The sequence below is a fragment of the Mustela lutreola genome, chromosome 14 (genome assembly GCF_030435805.1).
Source record: "Mustela lutreola isolate mMusLut2 chromosome 14, mMusLut2.pri, whole genome shotgun sequence".
Taxonomy (NCBI): Eukaryota; Metazoa; Chordata; class Mammalia; order Carnivora; family Mustelidae; genus Mustela; species Mustela lutreola.
The window spans coordinates 66,954,600-66,973,608 of NC_081303.1; the positions used below are offsets into that span (position 1 = coordinate 66,954,600).

General features: G+C 47.0%; 2 protein-coding genes across 7 annotated transcripts in view; both read left to right on the forward strand.

Annotated features, from left to right (window-relative positions):
* RXRG (retinoid X receptor gamma) overlaps window positions 1-19,009 on the forward strand; it is a 213,299-nt gene that overhangs the window by 43,473 nt on the left and 150,817 nt on the right. The gene's annotated exons all lie outside the window — the stretch shown is intronic.
* LOC131815103 (ribosomal biogenesis factor-like) lies at window positions 1,871-2,560 on the forward strand. Its single transcript, XM_059146750.1, has one exon. The coding sequence runs from the start codon at window positions 1,928-1,930 to the stop codon at window positions 2,246-2,248; it is 321 nt and encodes a 106-aa protein (XP_059002733.1). The 5' UTR covers window positions 1,871-1,927; the 3' UTR covers window positions 2,249-2,560.

Consider the following 19,009-nt stretch of genomic DNA (forward strand, 5'->3'; position numbering starts at 1 on the left):
AAGCTGGAGTGGCTTGGAGTGCTGGAGTGGCTTCAATAATTTGGAATTCATCCATTTGAGCCTTGGTTTCCTCATCCACAGGGTAGTATGTGACTATTTAATGAGCTCCTGAAGGTTTGTGTGCCTCTGTGGCTCAGAGCACGGGGTGTGGAGTCACATCTTATTTTTTTAAAAAAATATTTTATTTATTTATTTGAGAGACAGGACAAGAGCGAGAGAGCACAAGTAGGGGGAGAGGCAGAAGGAGAGGGAGAAGCAGATTCCCCAAAGAGCAGGGAGCCCGATGCAGGACTCAATCCCAGGACCCCGAGATCATGACCTGAGCCGAAGGCAGACACTTAACTAACTGAGCCACGTGACCCTGGCTCCGTCACTTACTAAGTGACTTGTGTACCTATAGTACCTGTATCATAGTGTTGTTGGGATTTAAATTGAGAGCTTGTACATAAAACCTCTAATAGGGTGCTTGGCACATAGATCCACTCAGGAAATGGTAGCTATTATTTGAGTAGAATTTTGAAAGTGACTACTAATGGTTTGAATGGAAAAGGTAAGCTCAGGCAGAGGAAATGGCAGGACAAAGTCATGGGCAGTGATTCTTAAGGGAGGCAGTTTGGATTTGGACAGCAAGGTAAGCTTGGGTCATGCCCAGGTACAGGAATGTGGCTCTTGCTGCTTGTATCAGAATCTGATAAAAAGGCTGATGCCAGGAGATGGTCTGGGGAAGAGCCCATCAGCCCACCTCCTGGTCGGCTTGGGAACCTTGGGAGTTTCCATCTATGATTTTGGAAGGATTCTTTCTTCCAAATTACAAATTACAAATCTTCCGAATTACAGATCCTCACTTAGTGTTTTATACTTGATCAGTGTTTACTGCATTGGCTGGAATTGCCTTCAGGGTCAGAGATAGTCTTGTTAATATTTTCGATGGTGGAAAATCTTCCTTTTATCCGGTGGATTCTGTAACTCAGAGCCAGATTTAATGAATAAGGTAGAGGGATCAAGCTGAGCAATTGTGGTTCTGATTTTTTTTTTTTTTTAAGATTTTTTATTTATTTATTTGACAGAGAGAGATCACAGTAGACAGAGAGGCAGGCAGAGAGAGAAAGAGAGGGAAGCAGGCTCCCTGCCGAGCAGAGAGCCCGATGCGGGACTCGATCCCAGGACCCTGAGATCATGACCTGAGCCGAAGGCAGCGGCTTAACCCACTGAGCCACCCAGGTGCCCAGTGGTTCTGATTTTTTAAAACCCTAACACACTGACCTAGTGTGATTATTTTTCCCCCTGACTTAAACTGGCTTTTGAAAACAATGGTGTGAGTAGTAAGTTGTAACACTTTAAAAAATCAGTTTTATAATTTCATATTTTACATATGGAGTATAGAAACCCAACAGATCATAGAGTTCTCCTGCATACTAGGCATGATATTAAGTGCTGAGGTGACAGAGATCAGGAAGTATTTCTCCTTGGGGAATCCATCATCCCATGGGGAGAGACAGCAGAAAATTAATCATCACAATGTGGTGAGATCAGACTTGGGGAGCTCATTCAGGTTCAGGTTCTTCAAGCAGTCCTAAGCAGTGGGTATAATTGAGGTGGGACAGGGGTGTAGGGTCTGGGAAAAATTTTAAAGTAGAGGTAATGCTTGAGCAGGATGTTAAAGGATGCACATGAGCCTACAGGAACGAAAGAGGGTGTAGAGGTGTGTGTGTGTGTGTGTGTGTGTGTGTGTATTTCTGATAGAAATGCGTCTGGGAAGGCTTGGAGGCCATGGTGTCAGCAGAATGTTCTGAGCAACGCGTAAGATCAAACAGATGAAATCCTAGGCTGAGGTCTGACTAGGGTTAGCCCTTGAAGAATCCTTCTGAGAGAACTTCCGGAAGATCCTGTGGGTCTACATGGCGTCACCCGGAGTGTGAGTTGTTGCATGAGGATATTGAAGACAATGGCTAAGAACAAACTAAGAGGGCAGAAGTCCGGGAATGTATTTCATATAGCCAGCCACAAAAACTTTAAGTCTAAAAACAAAGCAAAGCCAGTTACCACTAACCTTAAGAAGATAAACATTGTGAATAATGAAAAAGTTACCAGAGTGAATAAAGCTTTCGTAGATATACCAAAGGAACTTGCACATTTTTCAAAAGGTCTTTCCCTTGAGCCTTTGCAGAAACAGCTGATTCCTCAGCAGTGTCCTGAAAACGAACCAGTTAATGTTGATGAAGCGACAAGATTAATGGCTCAGTTGTAATACACTGGAGATACATCAGATACCCCAGAAAGACCAATAAATTAAAAAAAAAAAAAAAAAAAAAAAAGAATCCTTCTAAGATGTCGAGGCTTCCAAGCCAACAAATGAAAGAGAGCTGTGAGGCAGAGGCGGGTCCTGCCTGGCGATCACGGTCAACAGTCTCTTGAGGATTTTACAGATGAGACAACTGACGCTTGGTGGGTTCAAGTCATGTGCCTAAAATCTCGTGGCTGGGAAAAAGTGGAAATGGGAGTCGAGTTGGAATCTGCCTCACTCTGAAGACCATGCTTTCCTGTGAATGTAATTTCACAGAAAGAATGTAATTTCACAGGCTCAAGGCATCACCTAGCTCTGCGCCCACCATTCAGAACACGACGTTGTCTGGTGCAGTTGGTAGCTGGAGACGGAGTGGCAGGTGCGGGGGCCGAGCGTGGGGACCGACCACCGGCAGAGCCCACGCCCGTAGTCCTCAGACCTCAGACTGCCCACGAGTGCCCTGGGGACGTCCCCCGACAGCTCCAGTTCTGAAGTCCCACTTCAAAGCATCTGTCCTGTGACAAGGCACCTCGGGGGACTCTGATGCAAATTGTACAGGTTCCACACTTTGATGACCACAACCCTCTCCCTCTCCTTCCTCCCTTCCACTTGCGACCCCTTCCCTCCTCACTCCCTCCTTCTCCCCACCCCGCCTCCTCTCTCCTCCTCCCCCTCCCTCCCCCCACTCCCTCATTTCCTTGCTTGCTTCCTTTTTTTCCTTTCTTCGGAGGCTTCTGTTAATTGGGATCCAGTGACGTGAGGCTACTCACCGTCTCTGCGTGCATCCCTGAGTCTCCAACCATCGCTTGTTCCTTGCGGGGCAGGCGGGGATCCTGCATTCTGCGTGCCTTTCACAGGCGCTTAGACAGGTGCGCTCCCAGGTTCAAACCGACACCAGGGGGCGCCTGGGTGGCTCAGTGGGTTAAGCCTCTGCCTTCAGCTCAGGTCATGATCTCGGGGTCCGGGGATCAAGCCCCCAGCGGGCTCTCTGCTCAGCAGGGAGCCTGCTTCTCCCTCTCTGCCTACTTGTGATCTCTCTCTGTCAAATAAATAAAATATTAAAAAAAACAACAACAAAAAACCTACACCAGGCACCTGATAACAGTGGGTTACTTTCAAACTAGGCCTTTGGAAACACAGAGTTCAGCCAAGGCAGGTGCCCTCAGTGCTCAGCTGTTCGTCTTCACTGTCCGTGCGCTCTCTGTGAACTGCCTGTGTACGTTCCCGCTCATCACGCAGTCCTGAGGGGCCATGATGGGGAGAAGACAGACTCACGTTTAGTGAGTCGTCTCTCTTCCCAGCTCTCAGCATTTCCCACAGCCAATGGCCAAACCTCACTCCTTGGGAATCTCCAGACCTGGGCTTCCCCAGTCATGCTTGCCTCCTCCAGTGTCTTGCATTTTGAAAAAAGAAAAGCCCATTCAAGTTGGCTTTGAGCCTGAGTTTCAGCTCTCTGTTGCAGCTGGCTTACGATCTGGGGTAACCCCCCTTTCTGGTCACAGCATGGCAGAGCCACACGGATGGTCTGAACTTGTTCCATGTGGGCAGTTTTATCCCCTGGGCCCTGGTGACAAGAGCCCAGCATTCCGGGCATAGCAGATTCCTCGCCCGGCGGTATCCCACAAGTGATGGATTCCTTTCTGTCTCTCTGATTTGGCCTGGGTGCCTGGATCCTGGAGTCAGGGTTACGTGGGTTCAAACCTTGCTTGTGGACTGGGAGTGCACACACATTTTAAAACCTCTTCACGTCCACATATCCTCATTTGTAAAATGAAGGCCATAAGGTGATTGTGAGGTTTAAATCAAACGATGCTTGGGAGTGCCCGCTTTACGGGGAGCACTATGGCAATGATTGTTATTGGTGGTGATTTTTTATTGTCCCTTCATTTCCCCAATTAAAATTCTATCAATCTTGCAAGGCCCAGCTGGAACTCTGCCTCATCCACAAAGCTTTTTGTCCACTCAAGTTAGCAGGGGACTCTGTCCTAAATTCTCGTGATCACTCATGTCTAAGATTAATGCTCAATTGCCTTAAATATTTAATACTGTGTTACTGTTGTCCTAGGACCTGATTGGTTTCATTCTTGGGCCCCGGTATAGAGGGAAGTTCTCGAATACTGGTAATGAAGATTATCTTCTTCTTTTAGCCTCTCCGCTATCAGTGGTTATTCGCCCGAGCTCTTCTTCCGGGTGTCATGATTAGGAAGTACGGATCAACTCACTTAACATGAACTCATTTGGGTTAAACTGAGATAAACTGGCAGCATCTACACAGCACATGACAGCATCCTGGGACCCATCATCATCTGGCTTTGTGCAGCGGCTGCTCTTACTAGATACGGAGAAGGCCCTCGTTCAGGGAACAGTGCATTCAGGGTCTGGTGTTACTGGTGAGAGACCTTGTTTTGACACCATCTCCTTCTGAAACTGGTGATTCTCAGCCTTGGATGCACAGTAGAATCACTGCAGAACTTAAAAAAATACTGATGCTCAGGCCACATTCTGGACCAGTTAAATCCAAGTGTGTGTGTGTGGCTGGGGTGGGAGGGGGTGGGTGGGTGGTGGTGGGACCCAGGTATGGTATTCTTGGCTTTGCGATGCTGCCTGGGCTGAGAAGGACAGAATTGCTCTAAAATCAGGTCCCCCAGCTCCTTCACTGGGTGCACGGGCTTCAAGTTTTAATTATGTGCATTCACCTCTTTTTCAGGAATATTGGCTACAATTAGCTTGTAGGAATTAGCTTTCAGGAGATCGTGGATGTCTTCGGGGTCCAAACCACAGCATGAAAGAGAGAGCATGAACTATCTGAGAATGCCTTGCAACCAGGCTGCTCACGGACGCTCAGTGTGCCTAGGAATAGAATTTTCCTTGCCTAGGTCACCGGTGCCACAGCAGAGAACTGACAGGGCTCCCCAAGGACCTGAAGTATTTATAACTCTTACAGTATTTCCGCAAGGTGAGCTTTGCTGCCAGAGGCCCGAATCGGGCCTGTTAGGAGTCACTAAGGTGGAGGAGTTGGACACAGCCGCCGCAGGCTCCTGGGGAAAAGGCTCCTGGCACTGAGAGAGAGAGGCTCAGGTGTCCTGGCTGGAGAACGGAAAGCAGGGAAGGCGGGGCCAGCAGACCATCCAGGCTTCCTCCCCCACCTTGTCTGACATCTTTTGCACAGGGACTAAGTCCTCTGAAAAATAGATTTTTTTGAGGTTTATTCTCTATAAACTTTATCTATTTTAAGTCTACAGGCCAATGAATCTTAATAAATTTTCAAGGCTGTGCAAGCATTACCACGATCCAGTAGTAGAGTATGTCCATCACCCCAGAAAGATCCTGGGTGCTTGTTTCCAGTCAGTTCCTGTTCCAGCTCCCATCACGGCAACCACAAAGCTGGGTCCTACCTCCGCAGTTTTGCCTTTTCTGGACATTTGCTACGAATGGAGCCATACAGTGTGTGCTCTTCTGTGTCTGGCTTTTTTTCACGTAGCATAACATTTCTGAGGGTCATCCAACTTGTAGCCCGCATGGGTATTTTCTTCCTTTTTCCTGCAAAAAGATGTTACGTTGCATGGATATGCTTCATTTCATTTATCCACATGTCAGTCTGGATCGCTTCTACTTCTGGGCTATTACCGAGTGCTTGGGCACTCATGCTCCAGTTTTTGTGTGGACACATGTGGTCATTGGTCTTGAGGGAAAGAGCTTGGAGTGGACTTCTTGGGTTGTATGGTAAATTTATGTTTAGCTTTTTAAGAAACTGACAAATTGTTGCCAGAAGTGGCTGCACCATTGTACATTTCCATCAGAAATTTATGAAGGTTCTAGTTTCCCCACATCTTCACCAATGTTTGTTATTATCCATCTTTTTGATGGATAATCAAATCACACCTTCGTGATGTGGTTTTAATTGAGGTCTACTTCATCAATTTTTTTCTTTTTAGAATCATGCTTTTCATTTTTTATCTAAGAAATCTTTGCCTATTCAAGGTCACAAAGATTTTCCTCTAGATTTTAGGATACTTTAGATTTTCTGCTAATTCTTCTATAGTTTGGGCTCTGACATCTAGGCTTCAATTAATTTTGAGTTAATTTTTAGGTATGGCATGAGTAGAGATATAAATTAATTTTCTTTTTGCATGTGGATATCCAGTTGTTCCAGCACTATATTTTAAAAAGATTATTCTTTTCCTTTTTGCCTTGGTGCCTTTGTTGAAAATCAATTGACCATAATTATAAGGGATTATTTCTGGACTCTCAATTTTATTGCATTGATGTATATGTTTTATCTTTATGGTCAGTACCACACTGTCTTGATTACTGTAGCTTTATGGTAAGTTTTGCAATTAGGAAGCACAATCTTCCAACTGTGTTCCAAATTGTTTTGGCTGCTATAGGTTCTTTGCATGTCTATGCATATATTGGGATCAGCTTGTCGATGTCTTCAAAAAGCCTGCTGGGATTTTTTTGTGTTGTTGAACTTATTGATTGATTTGGATGCCAATGACCACCTCAATAATATTGAAATTTTCGATTGATGAATACAGAATGTTTCTCCACTTATTTAGATCTCCTTTAATTTCTCTTGGCAATGATTTATAGTTTTTAATGTATAAGCCTTTCAGTCAATAGATTTTTGAGAGTTTGGGTGGTCCTGATAGGAAAATATGTTTTTTTGTGTGTGTGTGTTTATTGTTGTTTTTTGTTATCCTCAGAGGTCTCATTAAAAACCATGTAAAGAGGGGCACCTGGGTGGCTCAGTGGGTTAAAGCCTCTGCCTTCGGCTCAGGTCATGATTCCAGGGTCCTGGGATCGAGCCCCACATCGGGCTCTCTGCTCCGCGGGGAGCCTGCTTCCTCCTCTCTCTGCCTGCATTCTGCCTACCTGTGATGTCTGTCTGTCAAATAAATAAAATCTTAAAAAAAAAAAATATGGAGAGAGACACACAGCTTAGTAGCCAGGAGCAGGAGATGGTGCCATGAGTGGGAAAGGCAGTAGCCTGAGCATCAGGAGAACCAACTCTGATTTTCAGCAAGCCACTTCACCTTCCAGTTTGCTGATCTCTAAAATGAGTATAGCGTAATTTATTTTGCTTCAAGGTTGTAGAGTTAGAGGTAATGCGTGCAAAGAGCCTAGAAAAATATAGTGGTTGTTGACTGTTTGGTATAGCATGTTGGTGCCTGTGATGATGGTGATGATGATGATGGTGATGATGGTGATGGTGATGATGGTGATGATGATGATGGTGATGATGGTGATGGTGATGATGGTGATGATGGTGATGATGATGATGGTGATGATGGTGATGATCATGATGGTGAAGGTGGTGATAATGGTGGTGGTGGTGATGATAATGGTTATGATGGTGATGATGATGGTGAAGGTGGTGATGGTGATGATGGTGATGATGATGATGATGGTGATGATACAGTGTTGTGTGTGCCAGGGGAGAAGAAGCACTAGCAGAGGATGCTGCTCTTAGGGCTCTCATCTTGGCCATTGAGTCGCCTTGAAGCTCAAGGCAGAGGCCAGTGATCCACAATGGAGAAGTGAACATTCCATCTCATTTGATCTCCAGACAACTCACTGAATTTACTTTTCTCATCCACGAATTTACTTTTCTCATCCACATTTTGTCATCAAGGAAACTGATGTTTGAAGAGATAGAGTCAAGGTTCCAATGTCACAGAGCTAGTAAGAGGCAGAGCAGGATTGAAAGCCAGGCCTGCCTAACTCCAGAGCCTCTGCCTTTCCACTACATGTCACCACCTTCACCTCCTCTGCCAGCTCCCTTCAGGGGATCTACAAGGCAGCAATAAATTCTAGGCATAGCACAAAACTCACTGGACAAATGGACACTGATAAGTGATTGCTAGATCTTGTTTACCTTTGTATTTGACACATTAAAGTTTTAATTTTGTCTCAAGATTCAGGAAGGCAGATTTGGTTTCCATCACCAAGGATTAAATGGAAAAACCAAGCTGAATTCATGGGGGTTGATCATAGTAAGGTTTAAGAAAAAAGAAAAAGTCACCTGGGTTACATGACTATAGAGACTGAGATGAAAGACACCTTTGTCCTCAATTTTTAGTGTGAGCTGACGTGAGTACTCAGTTGCACCTTGCAGCCTCCATGTTCTGAGCTGCAGTAGCACTGGTGAGACAGAGGGGAGGAGCTTGTGGCTACATGAGATTTCAGATCTGGGGCTGCGGAGGTCCTCCGTCTGCTTCCTCCCCCTGGCCTTGCTCAACAGCAGCACAGCGATCCATGGATGTGAGTAGAGGCGAGCCTGGCTGATGGCTCATCCGCTTTTCCCTTACTCCCATGCAGGAGATTGGGGTCTGCTTTCTAGCAAACTCTTTCATATGGCGGTATGGAGAGTGCATCGGCTTTTAGAATCAGGTGAATTTTTTTGTTCCATTTCCACTCTTGGCTAGTTTTGGGATTGTGGGGAATGCACTTAGCTGATCTGAGCCTCAGCTTGTTCATGTAAAATCATGCAAATAATTATTGTGAGGATTAAAACGACACAACATCCATAAAATGCTTATTAGCACCAGGTGTGTAATATGTCCTAGACAGAATCCCTTTGCTTCTTTTTACTGGAGTTAAAAATTATTAGATTTAGTTTTAAAGAATTCTCACTGTGGACAAGTGGCTTAGTCATCATTCGCTGCCCTCACAAATACCCCCAAAGCTTGGTGGTTAAAGATCACATACATTGATTTCCAGCTCATGTATCAGAGGGCTGAATTAACCGTGCCTTTGCTGGGCTTCACTGGGTTGGGTTCTGCTCTCTGTACCCCCTCATGTCAGGATCCCAGCTGAAGGGACATGCTGCTCTCACAGTGGAGAAACTCAAGGGAGCAGGAGCCAATGTGTAAAGCATATTTCGAGGTTTCTGCTTGGACACGACATATACCGCATCTGCCCACATCCATTGTCATACGCCAAGCCCAAAGTCAGTTGGTGGGAAAGTCCAGTCTATCTAAAGGGAAGCGTGGCGTGGGCTTTAGGAATGAATAAACTATCTACCTTAATAAGTGAGAATTTTGATAAGAGGCACATCTTGGTAAGCCAAGAAGTAATCATTATATTCAAGGAATATTTGAGCCTCTTCATTTTTAATCGTTCCCCTTGGCTGTGGCAATTTGTTTGCTTTTTCAGGTTTTCTTTTAAAAAGCAGAGCTGATGAAAGACCATTTGTCAGCGTCTGAGAAAAGATTTTCCTGTTTCTCTTCCTTCTTATTCTTCTCAGCCACTTGCTGATTCATCCTTTTTTTTTTTTTTTTTTTTTTTAAACTCATTTGAATGTTGGCTTGCTTCTTAGGCCTCTCTCCTCCTTGTATACTCTTTTCTCCAGGTGATCTCACACATAACCGACTTCAGCTGACTCCTCGCTGAGGCATCCTGTCTCAGCATTCGCAGCTCCGAAGCCTTGAAGCAGCCTGCCCGAATCACCCGCTGCCCCTGGCATCTCTCCTCTGATGCTCTGTACATCTCCAAAGAGTAAAACCCAGCTCTGGCTCTGAGCATCCCCTCTAGGACCAGACCATCCAGCCGCTTGTGTACATCAAGACCTAGAGTTCATCCTTGCCACCTCTTTCCTCCCTCCCTCCCTCATGCAGTCCTTTGCAGGGTCCACTCCCTTTACCGCCTAAGGCCCTCTCTGATCATCTGATCAGCCACTTCTCTCCATCCCCACAGCCACGACCACCAAACCCTGACCCTCCTTCAGCATCCCCCAGCTGTCTCCCTATATCCTTGTGTTCTCCTTCTGATTTGTTTTCTGCACAGTCGTAGCCAGAGTGGTTTTGTTTTGTTTTGTTTTGTTTTTGAGAGAAGGGGAGAGGGGAAGGGCAGGGGGAGAGGGCGAGAGGGAATCTTAAGCACTTCCCATGCCCAGCATGGAGCCCTGTGTGGGGCTCTGTCTCAAGACCCTGACATCATGGCCTGAGCTGAAATCAAGAGTCGGATGCTTAACTCAGTGAGTCCCTACCAGAGTCATTTAAAAAAAAAAAAAAAAAAAAAAAAAGATTCACAATTGATCATATCTCCCTTTGGTTTAAAGTTCTTCAACGACTCTTTAATTTTTAGGATAAATACAAGAACTCTCTCCATGGGCCTCAGGATCCTGCATGATCTGGCTTTTTTCTGTCTCCTGCATTTTAGTTTGCAGCACACTTCTGCCTATACTGTAGCTGCAGTGTTCTCCGCTCGCCGATCTTTCCACGCGTCATGCCCTCACTCTCTTGGGGACTTCGTACATGCTTTCTTCTGTTTGAAATGTTCTTACCTTAACCTCCATCCTTGAAATCCAGCTCAGGTGTCTCTTCCTTGCTGAAGCACCCCCTAGCATCTCCAGGTTGAGAGATTTGTTTTCTCTTCTACGAGTTACAGTTTCTGTATCGTTATGTGCGCAGAATGTATCTTGTAATGCTATTGTTTGCTTTGGTGACTCTCCACCTGGATTTCAAGGTCTGAGGACAGAGTTCTGTCTCATTCTCCAAACAATTTTTTTTTTTCCCTTTTGAGCTTAAATAAAATGGTGCAAAAGCCCTTCGTAAGGTCTAGAGAAAAATTCACTGCTCATAGAGTTCTTTTGCATAAATCTCATAACTGCAAACATCAAAATTTGGAGGTGGAAGGGATAGCTCTTGTGCATGGCCTTTTTTATTTTTAAGCTTTTACTTATTTATTTGAGAGAGAGAGAGAGCGCGAGAGTGTGAGCTGTGCGGCGGAGTGGATGGGGAGGAGCAGAGGGAGAGGGAGAAGCAGGCTCTCTGCCGAGCAGGGAGCCAGACATGGGCCTTAATCCCAGGACCCCGCTATTATGACCTGAGCTGAAGGCAGATGCTTAACCGACTGAGCCTTTGGCCTTTACTTTTATTAATGACAAAATAAAGCCTCGAGGGTTGAAATTTCTTGCGTCGGGTTGTGCAGCTGGTAGGCGTCAGGTGAAGTTAGCCGTCTGAGTCCTGCCTGAAGGCGGAGGTTTGTGTACCCGGGCCGCTAGGAGGGTTCATCCTTTCCCCGAAGTTACCATTTTTTCAAAGGCCAACTTTGTGCCAAGGATTGTCTTAGGTTCTAATACTCTCTAAATTTTAGGACTACATGCGGAGTTCAATCCCGATTTTAACTGGAGGGGAAATGAGAACCTCAGAGATTCCAATGTGTCCAAGGTCCGTGCCGCTCGTGTGGTGGTAACACTGATCGTTATGGCGATTTTTTTTTACTTGTGGTTTGTTAGGTGGGGTGAGGGCTTGAGACAAGAAGAGCCTGAGTGTGTTTTCACCAGAACCCGGCAATCCCAAAGAGCCTTCTCAGTAGGAGGCTTGTATGATGTCAGGGTCTCCCCGTAAAGTGGTGCCTGTCTGACCCTCAGGGAGGCTGCAGATCAGAGAGGTTTACGGAGCTCCCACTGTGCAGAGCCCACACTGGGCCAAGTTCAGGGAGGGGAAGAAGAACTAGAAGGCATGACGGCTTCTGAGGGAGACCAGATCAAAGGATAAGGCCTGTTCTGACCGCCGTGCTGATGGGGGATGAGCCCACTGTCACCTCAATGAATGTAGGGCCTGGCAGCCTAGTCGACCCAAGGCCTATACCAGACTGTATTTTTCTTAAAATGTTAATCTCTTGGCCTAAACAGTCAGTCTGCTTAAGAAACCAGTTAGCCTGCTCCCTTTCCTAATCTGATCCTTGTCGAACACCCAGCATGGCCTTCAGATCGCCCCACATTTGCACCGGGTCCCCCGCCTCACCCCTCAACAAGATCAGAACTGTAATTGCCAGAGCAGATTGCCAGCGTGCTGTCTCCACCGTCTGGCTGCTTGCAAAGAACAGATAATCCTTTTAAAGTCTTAATAGTAATAGATGATTTGTTTGGCCTTATTTTCTAACATTAGCTTTCAGACAGCCTGTATCAAGTCCACAGGTTTTAAATCTGAATCCAAGAGATGAGCGGTTCGCAACAGGAAAGAGCTGCCAGTAGAATCACACAAAATCAAGCCTGGGAGAGTTAATGTGGTCAATTTCCGTAACACGGACGTCTTCTTTATGCAGAGAGGCAGACTACATTGGTAGGAAAAACACAAAACATGGCATCAGAAAGACCTGCGGCTAGGTACTAGGCAGAAGAAACAGGGCAACTGCCAACTTTTTAAACCTTGGTTTTTGTATCCACACAATGGGACAGTAAGTAACATCTTTCAAGGCTGCGGGAAGGTTTTGGGAGTTGTTAACTTATTCTACAGTGTAAGGGCAAGCACCTGGCAGGAACGGGAGCTCCCCGCAGATGTGCTAATGGCCCGTGGCGCTGGGGGGGGCACCAGACAGGACTTTCCTGTCGCCTCCTTGTGTTCATCCAAGATACACAAACTTAAGTGACGCACACTCCTCAATAAATGGAGTGTTCCTCATCATTTTCCTATGAGAGGCCCCTTATTTATTTATTATTTAAAATCAATTAGCCAAGGTATAGTACATCATTAGTTTTTGATACAGTGTTTAATGAATCAATGAATTTAGTTGCGTGTAACACCCAGGGCTCACCACGCTACCTACCCTCCTTAAAACCCATCCCTTTTGAAATGTAATACCCTTTACCCTCACGCTCACTCACCGTCCCGTGGATGACATCCAGGGGCTGTTTTAAAAGGCGCATTTGCCGCGTGTGTAAGTGGTATGGTGCTGTGATCCTTCAATCCGACAACAAACGTTTCTGTAGTGCCTCCTTTATGATGGGCTCTGTTCTAGGCCCTGGGAGGCATCCATGCATAAAATGCAGAAAGTCACACTCACACTCTCGTGATGAAGGTGGAAGTGGGGAGAGAGTACTTACCACTTTTCACTTATTGATGATTATTTCAGATAGAAACAGAGCCGAGTGAGGGGGACCCAGTATATGTGTGTTGGTGGGGGGGTACGGTACTGGGATTTTGAGGGCTTGTCATTCCAAGCAGAAGGAACCGCCATTGCAAGGGTCCTGTTGCAGGGTCATGGCCCTGCGTGTGTTAACAACAGCGGGGCGCCAGTGAGGCTGGGCCAGGGTGAGCCCTGGGGACAGGGGTGGAAGATGATATCAGGGAGTTACGGGGGTGTGTGGAGGAGAGGGAGATCCTCTAGGGCCCTGTGGGACTCTGTAAGGACTTGTGTGCTCTCAGGGTTTTGAGTATTATAGAGGGTTCTCCCCCTCCTTTATTTTTCCACTCAGCATCGTTTTGTGTGTGTGTGTGTGTGTGTGTGTGTGTGTGTGTTTAAAGACTTTATTTATTTATTTGGCAGAAATCACAAGTAGGCAGAGAGGCAGGCAGAGAGAGGGGGGAGGCAGACTCCCTGCCAAGCAGAGAGCCCATGCCGGGCTCGATCCCAGGACCCTGGGACCATGACCTGAGCCCAAAGCAGAGGGTTTAACCCACTGAGCCACCCAGGGGCCCCTCGCATCGTTTTTTAAGATCCATCCATATGTACATCTAGTCAGTTGCTTGTAACTGTTCTGCAGCACTCTGTAAATTCTACCTGCTTGCTCCTCGGGCCGGCTGCACTGGGTATCCTCATGCGGTTCCCACTACGGACCAGTGCGTTCGTCCCTGTGGGAGACACACATGGGCCTCAGCAGACTTGCTAGGTCACAAGGAGGCACACACTGGCGGTGAGAGGTTCCAGATTGCTCTCCAGGTGGGCTGTACCCACGTGTGCTCCTTCAGCAGCAAACCAGGGTCCCACAGCCCCACAGCCCTGCCAAATGAGATGTGATCCAGCTTTCCATTTCTTTTGCTAATCTAATACCAAGTCTAAAGTGACACCTGTTGTTTTAATTTGCATTTCTCTGATTACTAGTGAGCATGAGTACCTCTTTATATCCTTGTTAGTATTGAGGGGGTTTCTTCTCTTGTAAGTTGTCTGTTCATGTTCTTGGCCAATTTTTCTATTGGGGTTCTTTCTTGTTTTGTTTTGCTTTGTTGTTTTTTTTTTTTGTTTGTTTGGTTTTTTTTTTTTTTTTGGTGTGTGTGTGTGTTTTGTTTCTTGTTTTTGATTTGCAGGAGTTCTCTTAGATTCTGGATGTCATCCACTTGTTTTCAGGAGGTTAGATTTGAAGTCGCCTTTGGTAATCTAACCACCCGTGTTATGGCTGGGGAACCTGGGACCCAAGCAATGAAATGACTTTCTTAAAGTTAAACAGAGAGTGGGAAAGCTAAGACCAGAAGTCAGTACTTTTCACGCCATGTTGTGTGAAATGGAGGTTCTTTTCCAAGGTAGCAGTGATGGGAAGGGTGGGCAGGAAGTGCTGGGTGTTGCTGGTCCCTCCTCGCCCCCCCCATCATCTGTACTTCTTTGCCGGCAACAGGGCCATTTGCCATGACTGCTGGGGGGACCAACTCTGGATGCCACAGGCCCTTGCCGTCTACACGGCCCCCAGTCTGATGACCATTTCCTCCTTTCCCTTCACACCATCACTACTTTATTTTAGGATGTTATCTCCTCGTGCTTGACCAGAGTTTCTCAAATTTTACTGTGTCCAAGATGCACTGAGAGGACACCCTGTAATGCAGACAGGCCCCCCGCTAAGGATGGAGAAGGAAAGAATGATCCTTAGGACTGTGGATGTGGGTGGCCCGTGGACCTCCTGTTGTGAATACCCCGCAGCAAACCGTTCCATTAGCTACTCCGACGGAGCCTCTGTCTCCATGCCAGGGTCACTGCCTTTGTCTTCTGGGCCACCAAACAGAGCAGCGATCATTCCAGAACATAGCTCTCTCTGTCACACCTCCAGGTTTCACCCTCACCACCCATCTGACATGCTCCGTCCTTTGGGAAATTCTAGGACATTTTTCAAGAGCTAGACCAAACATGGTCTTCCTTAGAAAGCCCCCTCTGATTTTTCCAGGGATCAAGTTCAGGGGCATAGCATGAATGAAGACAGGGTGAGGCACAGCCCCCTCCCCGGCATGGTGCCTTTTGAAATCCTGGTGGACACCCCTCTGTATAAGGGGGTCAAAGACACCACTTGAAGGCAGCAACACCTGGCACCAGCCAGTCTTTTCTTTTGAATAGTCGTTTCTGTCAAATATATAGGCACATAGTTTATTTAAAGACTTGTAGTTCTACAGAATTTGTTAGGAAAATGGCAGTCTTCCATCTGTTTTCCCTGGGTTTTTCCCCCAGCCCTGGAGGGAGACACTTGAAACTTTCTTGGCTGATTTTTTTTTTTCTTTTGATATCACTAAAGAATATGGTTATGTTGATCCTATTTGATTTTTTTCAGTTTTAGGCATTGTCTGTTCACTTCCCATTGCAGAGAATAAGGATTTGATTTTCCCGCCTTCGTCTATGCCTTTCACGCGGGCCCTTCCCTACCCCCATGCTCTATGGCTTGCCCAATTACAGAATCCAGTAAGCCAGGCGGTTCTCCCTGTCTCTGTGCCTGGGGCCACCGGCCATCTGTCTGTCCACGTCAGAAATTCTGGGCTCCTTCCTTAATTCCTTCCTCTTTCTCCTCATCTCCTGCTCATTCTTCTCTTCACCTCCCAGGTACAGTCACTCAGGGAATTCTGTCAACTCCCTCTCTGACAACGCTCTTAAATTCATCCACTTCTCTCTCTCTCTCTCTCCCTTTTTAAAGATTTTATTTATTTATTTGACAGAGAGAGAGAGAGAGAGAGAGAGAGAGCACAAGCAGAGGGAGCGGCAGGCAGAGGCAGAGGGAGAAGCAGGCTCCCTGCTGAGCCTGGAGCCCTATCCGGGACTCGATCCCAGGATCCTGCGATCATGACCTGAGCCGAAGGCAGCTGATTAATCAAATGAGCCACCCCGGTGTCCCAAATTCATCCACTTCTCTCTGTTCCCACATGCCTCGGTCCCTGATCTGTCACCTCATGCCAAATGCTGCCATTACGCTAGCCTCCTCACTTCCTGTCACCCCTTTCTCTGATTGCTGCTTCTTACAGCCAGCCCCCAAACACACAAGTTAGACCAAGGGATTCTTGTGCTTAAAACTTCGAGTGCACCTCCGGGCCCGTGGAGGAAATGTCAAATTCCTGAGCATCGTGGGGTTGACACAGAACGTCATTTACCATGGCCTTGTGTCTTCCTGACACACAGGCTACATTGACTTGCCATGAAGGTTGGGGCCATGTGACATGTGAGGGGGAGTGACGTGTCACTTCCATGCCCAGGAAGTTAAGAGCTGCGGGCCCAGTGTACCTCTTCTCTCTTCTGCAGGGGACACCCCAGGCCCATGTTCTAGAAGGCATAGTTACAGGAAGGGGGAGGGCTGCCCTGCCCCCATCAGACTTTACCTGCGTGAGAAATTGGTGTTTGTTGTGCTAAGCCAATGAAGCTTTGGGGTTGTCCGTCACTGTAGCCTAGACTGTGGTGACCTGGAGTAGCACAAGGGATGTATCGGGCCCTCTGGGGTCTGGCCTTGCTTCTCCTACTGATATTACTTCTCCTCTCCTTTCCTCAGACTCTGTGTTCCAGCCACGACGTGCCGGGTTCTTTCCAGGCTTTGCACACGCTGCTCTTGTTGCTTAGAATGTCTTCTTGTTACTCAGCCCTCTTTGCCACGTTGCCTGGCTGGTCCCGACTCAACCTTCAAGCCATAGTTTACATGTTGTCTTCCTCTGGGAAGCTTTCAAGAGTCCCCACCACCTCCTGGGTGAGGGGTCCCTCCTTTGTGTCCCTTAGCACCCTGTGCCGACCCTTCGCTTCCCCCTCTGTCCTGAGTTTGCCCATTGACTTGTGTCTCTGCCAAGCCAGACTGAGCCCATTCTCTGTGGTGTGCTTGGGGCCAGTCAGGGGAGGTGCTCAGTTCATTTTGTGTGTATGTGTGTGTATGTGTGTGTGTGTGTGTGAGAAGATCCAGGGGATCTTAGAGGACAAGTTATTGTGAAAAACTGTGATTCAGATAGATTTCTTTTGCTAAGACTTTCTTGGTATTTTAAATTCCCAAGAGACCGTATTGGTTGGTCATTGGGGGAAATAGTAGCTGTGTGGTGTTGAGCACGTAACTTGACCTCTGAAGTCTTAATTTCATTATCTAAGGGGGAGAAGAGTAGTATTAGGACCTGCCTCACAGGGTTATTGTGGCAATGAAACGGGTTGATGTAGATGAGCCCTTAGGACAGTGCTTACCTACTTAGGACAGTAAATGTTAGATATGTTGTTAAGAGTATCCTAAAAGCAATTGTGGGATTAGATCCTGGAACACAAAAAGAGGAAAAAAACAGTGACATCCAAGTGAAGCCTGAAGTTAAATCATAGTACTCTAGTTTTGGAATTTCTTAGTTTTGGCAGGTGAACCACTGGAATGGGACATAACTTTAGGAGACACTGGGTCAGTGGCATGTGGAAACTCTCCATGCCATCTTTGTAACTTTTCTATAAGCTAAGTTTCTCCCGGGATGTAGTATCATTATGGTACTCACTTTATTCTTGTAAAATCCCCGTACAATGTAGGCATTGTAATGATTGCCATTTACAGCTAAAGAAACCAAGGGACAGAAAAGTGAAACAGCTTGCCTGTGGCCACCCCTCACAGTCTACATAATGGAGTAGGAATGATAGGGGCGTTGGGGTTTCAGGAAAAGGCGATTATGAGCCCCTGCTTTGCGTAAGGCACCCCTCTATGTGCTGCGTCAACAAAGAATTACCAGGCGGTCTCTGTTCTCAAGCTCATGACAAGCAGGAAGCCCACGTTCACACAGAGGTAAGGACAGAATCAGGGACAGGAACCTAGCCCTGGATCCGGGGGCTCATGTCTTAACCATCACATTGAACACATCCGGGGAATCACGTGGGATTCACCTGGGGGTTTCGGGACAGCTGGCTTCGAGGGTAGGGCTGTGGATGGGAGTCTAGAGTGGGTCTTTGGGTTGAGCCGCCCCATCTCCTGCTCCCTCTCCCCCTTCCTCTGACTGCTCCAGGGAGGTGGATCACGCTGGTACCCGCTCAGCTCTTCTGTTCAGCCCTTCACAGGAGCTTCATGAGATACGGCAGCTCCTAGGGCACAGGGCAAAGGCTCCGGGGTCAGGCAGCCTGGGCTTCGGCAACCGTTCAGCTTCCTATCAGCTGTTTGGTCCTGAGCTGGTGACCTAGCCTCTCTGAGCTTCAGGAAAATGAGGGTAACACTGACCACCTGACCCATAGTTGTGAGGGTCAACCGGTAAGAAAATGCGTACAAAGCTGAGTACGATGCTGGGTGCTTGGTAAGGCCTCGGGAGTGGTGGCTGCCACTGCGTGCCTCTGTTTCATCCAAGGCATACATGATGAACCCTTGGCCATGTCACTAGACATTTCCAGGGGAGGCAGCTTCATGGAAAGGAAAGAACATGGACTTTGGAGGGCTGTGCTATGGACCAGCCCCTCATTTAACCTTTCCAGGCCCCAATTTTCCACTGTAAGCTAATGTCAGTATTATAGGATCTAGTGACACTCTTGAGATGGGATATGAGGTTGGCCCGTGGCCATGTTTGGGCATGGTCTCTTGATGTCACTTCTTGCCATTGAGTCTTGTAGTTTTCTCCGTTTTGTTCAGATTAATCATAACTCATCCCAAACTGTTTGCTCTGAGGACAGGTCCTCTCAGTTGTACGTTTCTCTCTCCCTCCCACCAGCACAATGACAGGCATAGTAGATCCTCATTAAATAGAAGTTGATCTGCTTTGGGGGTGGGCTTTTTTAGCATCTAGCTGTGTGCACCAGCTTTCTAGACTTTTCTAGATTTTGATCTACACC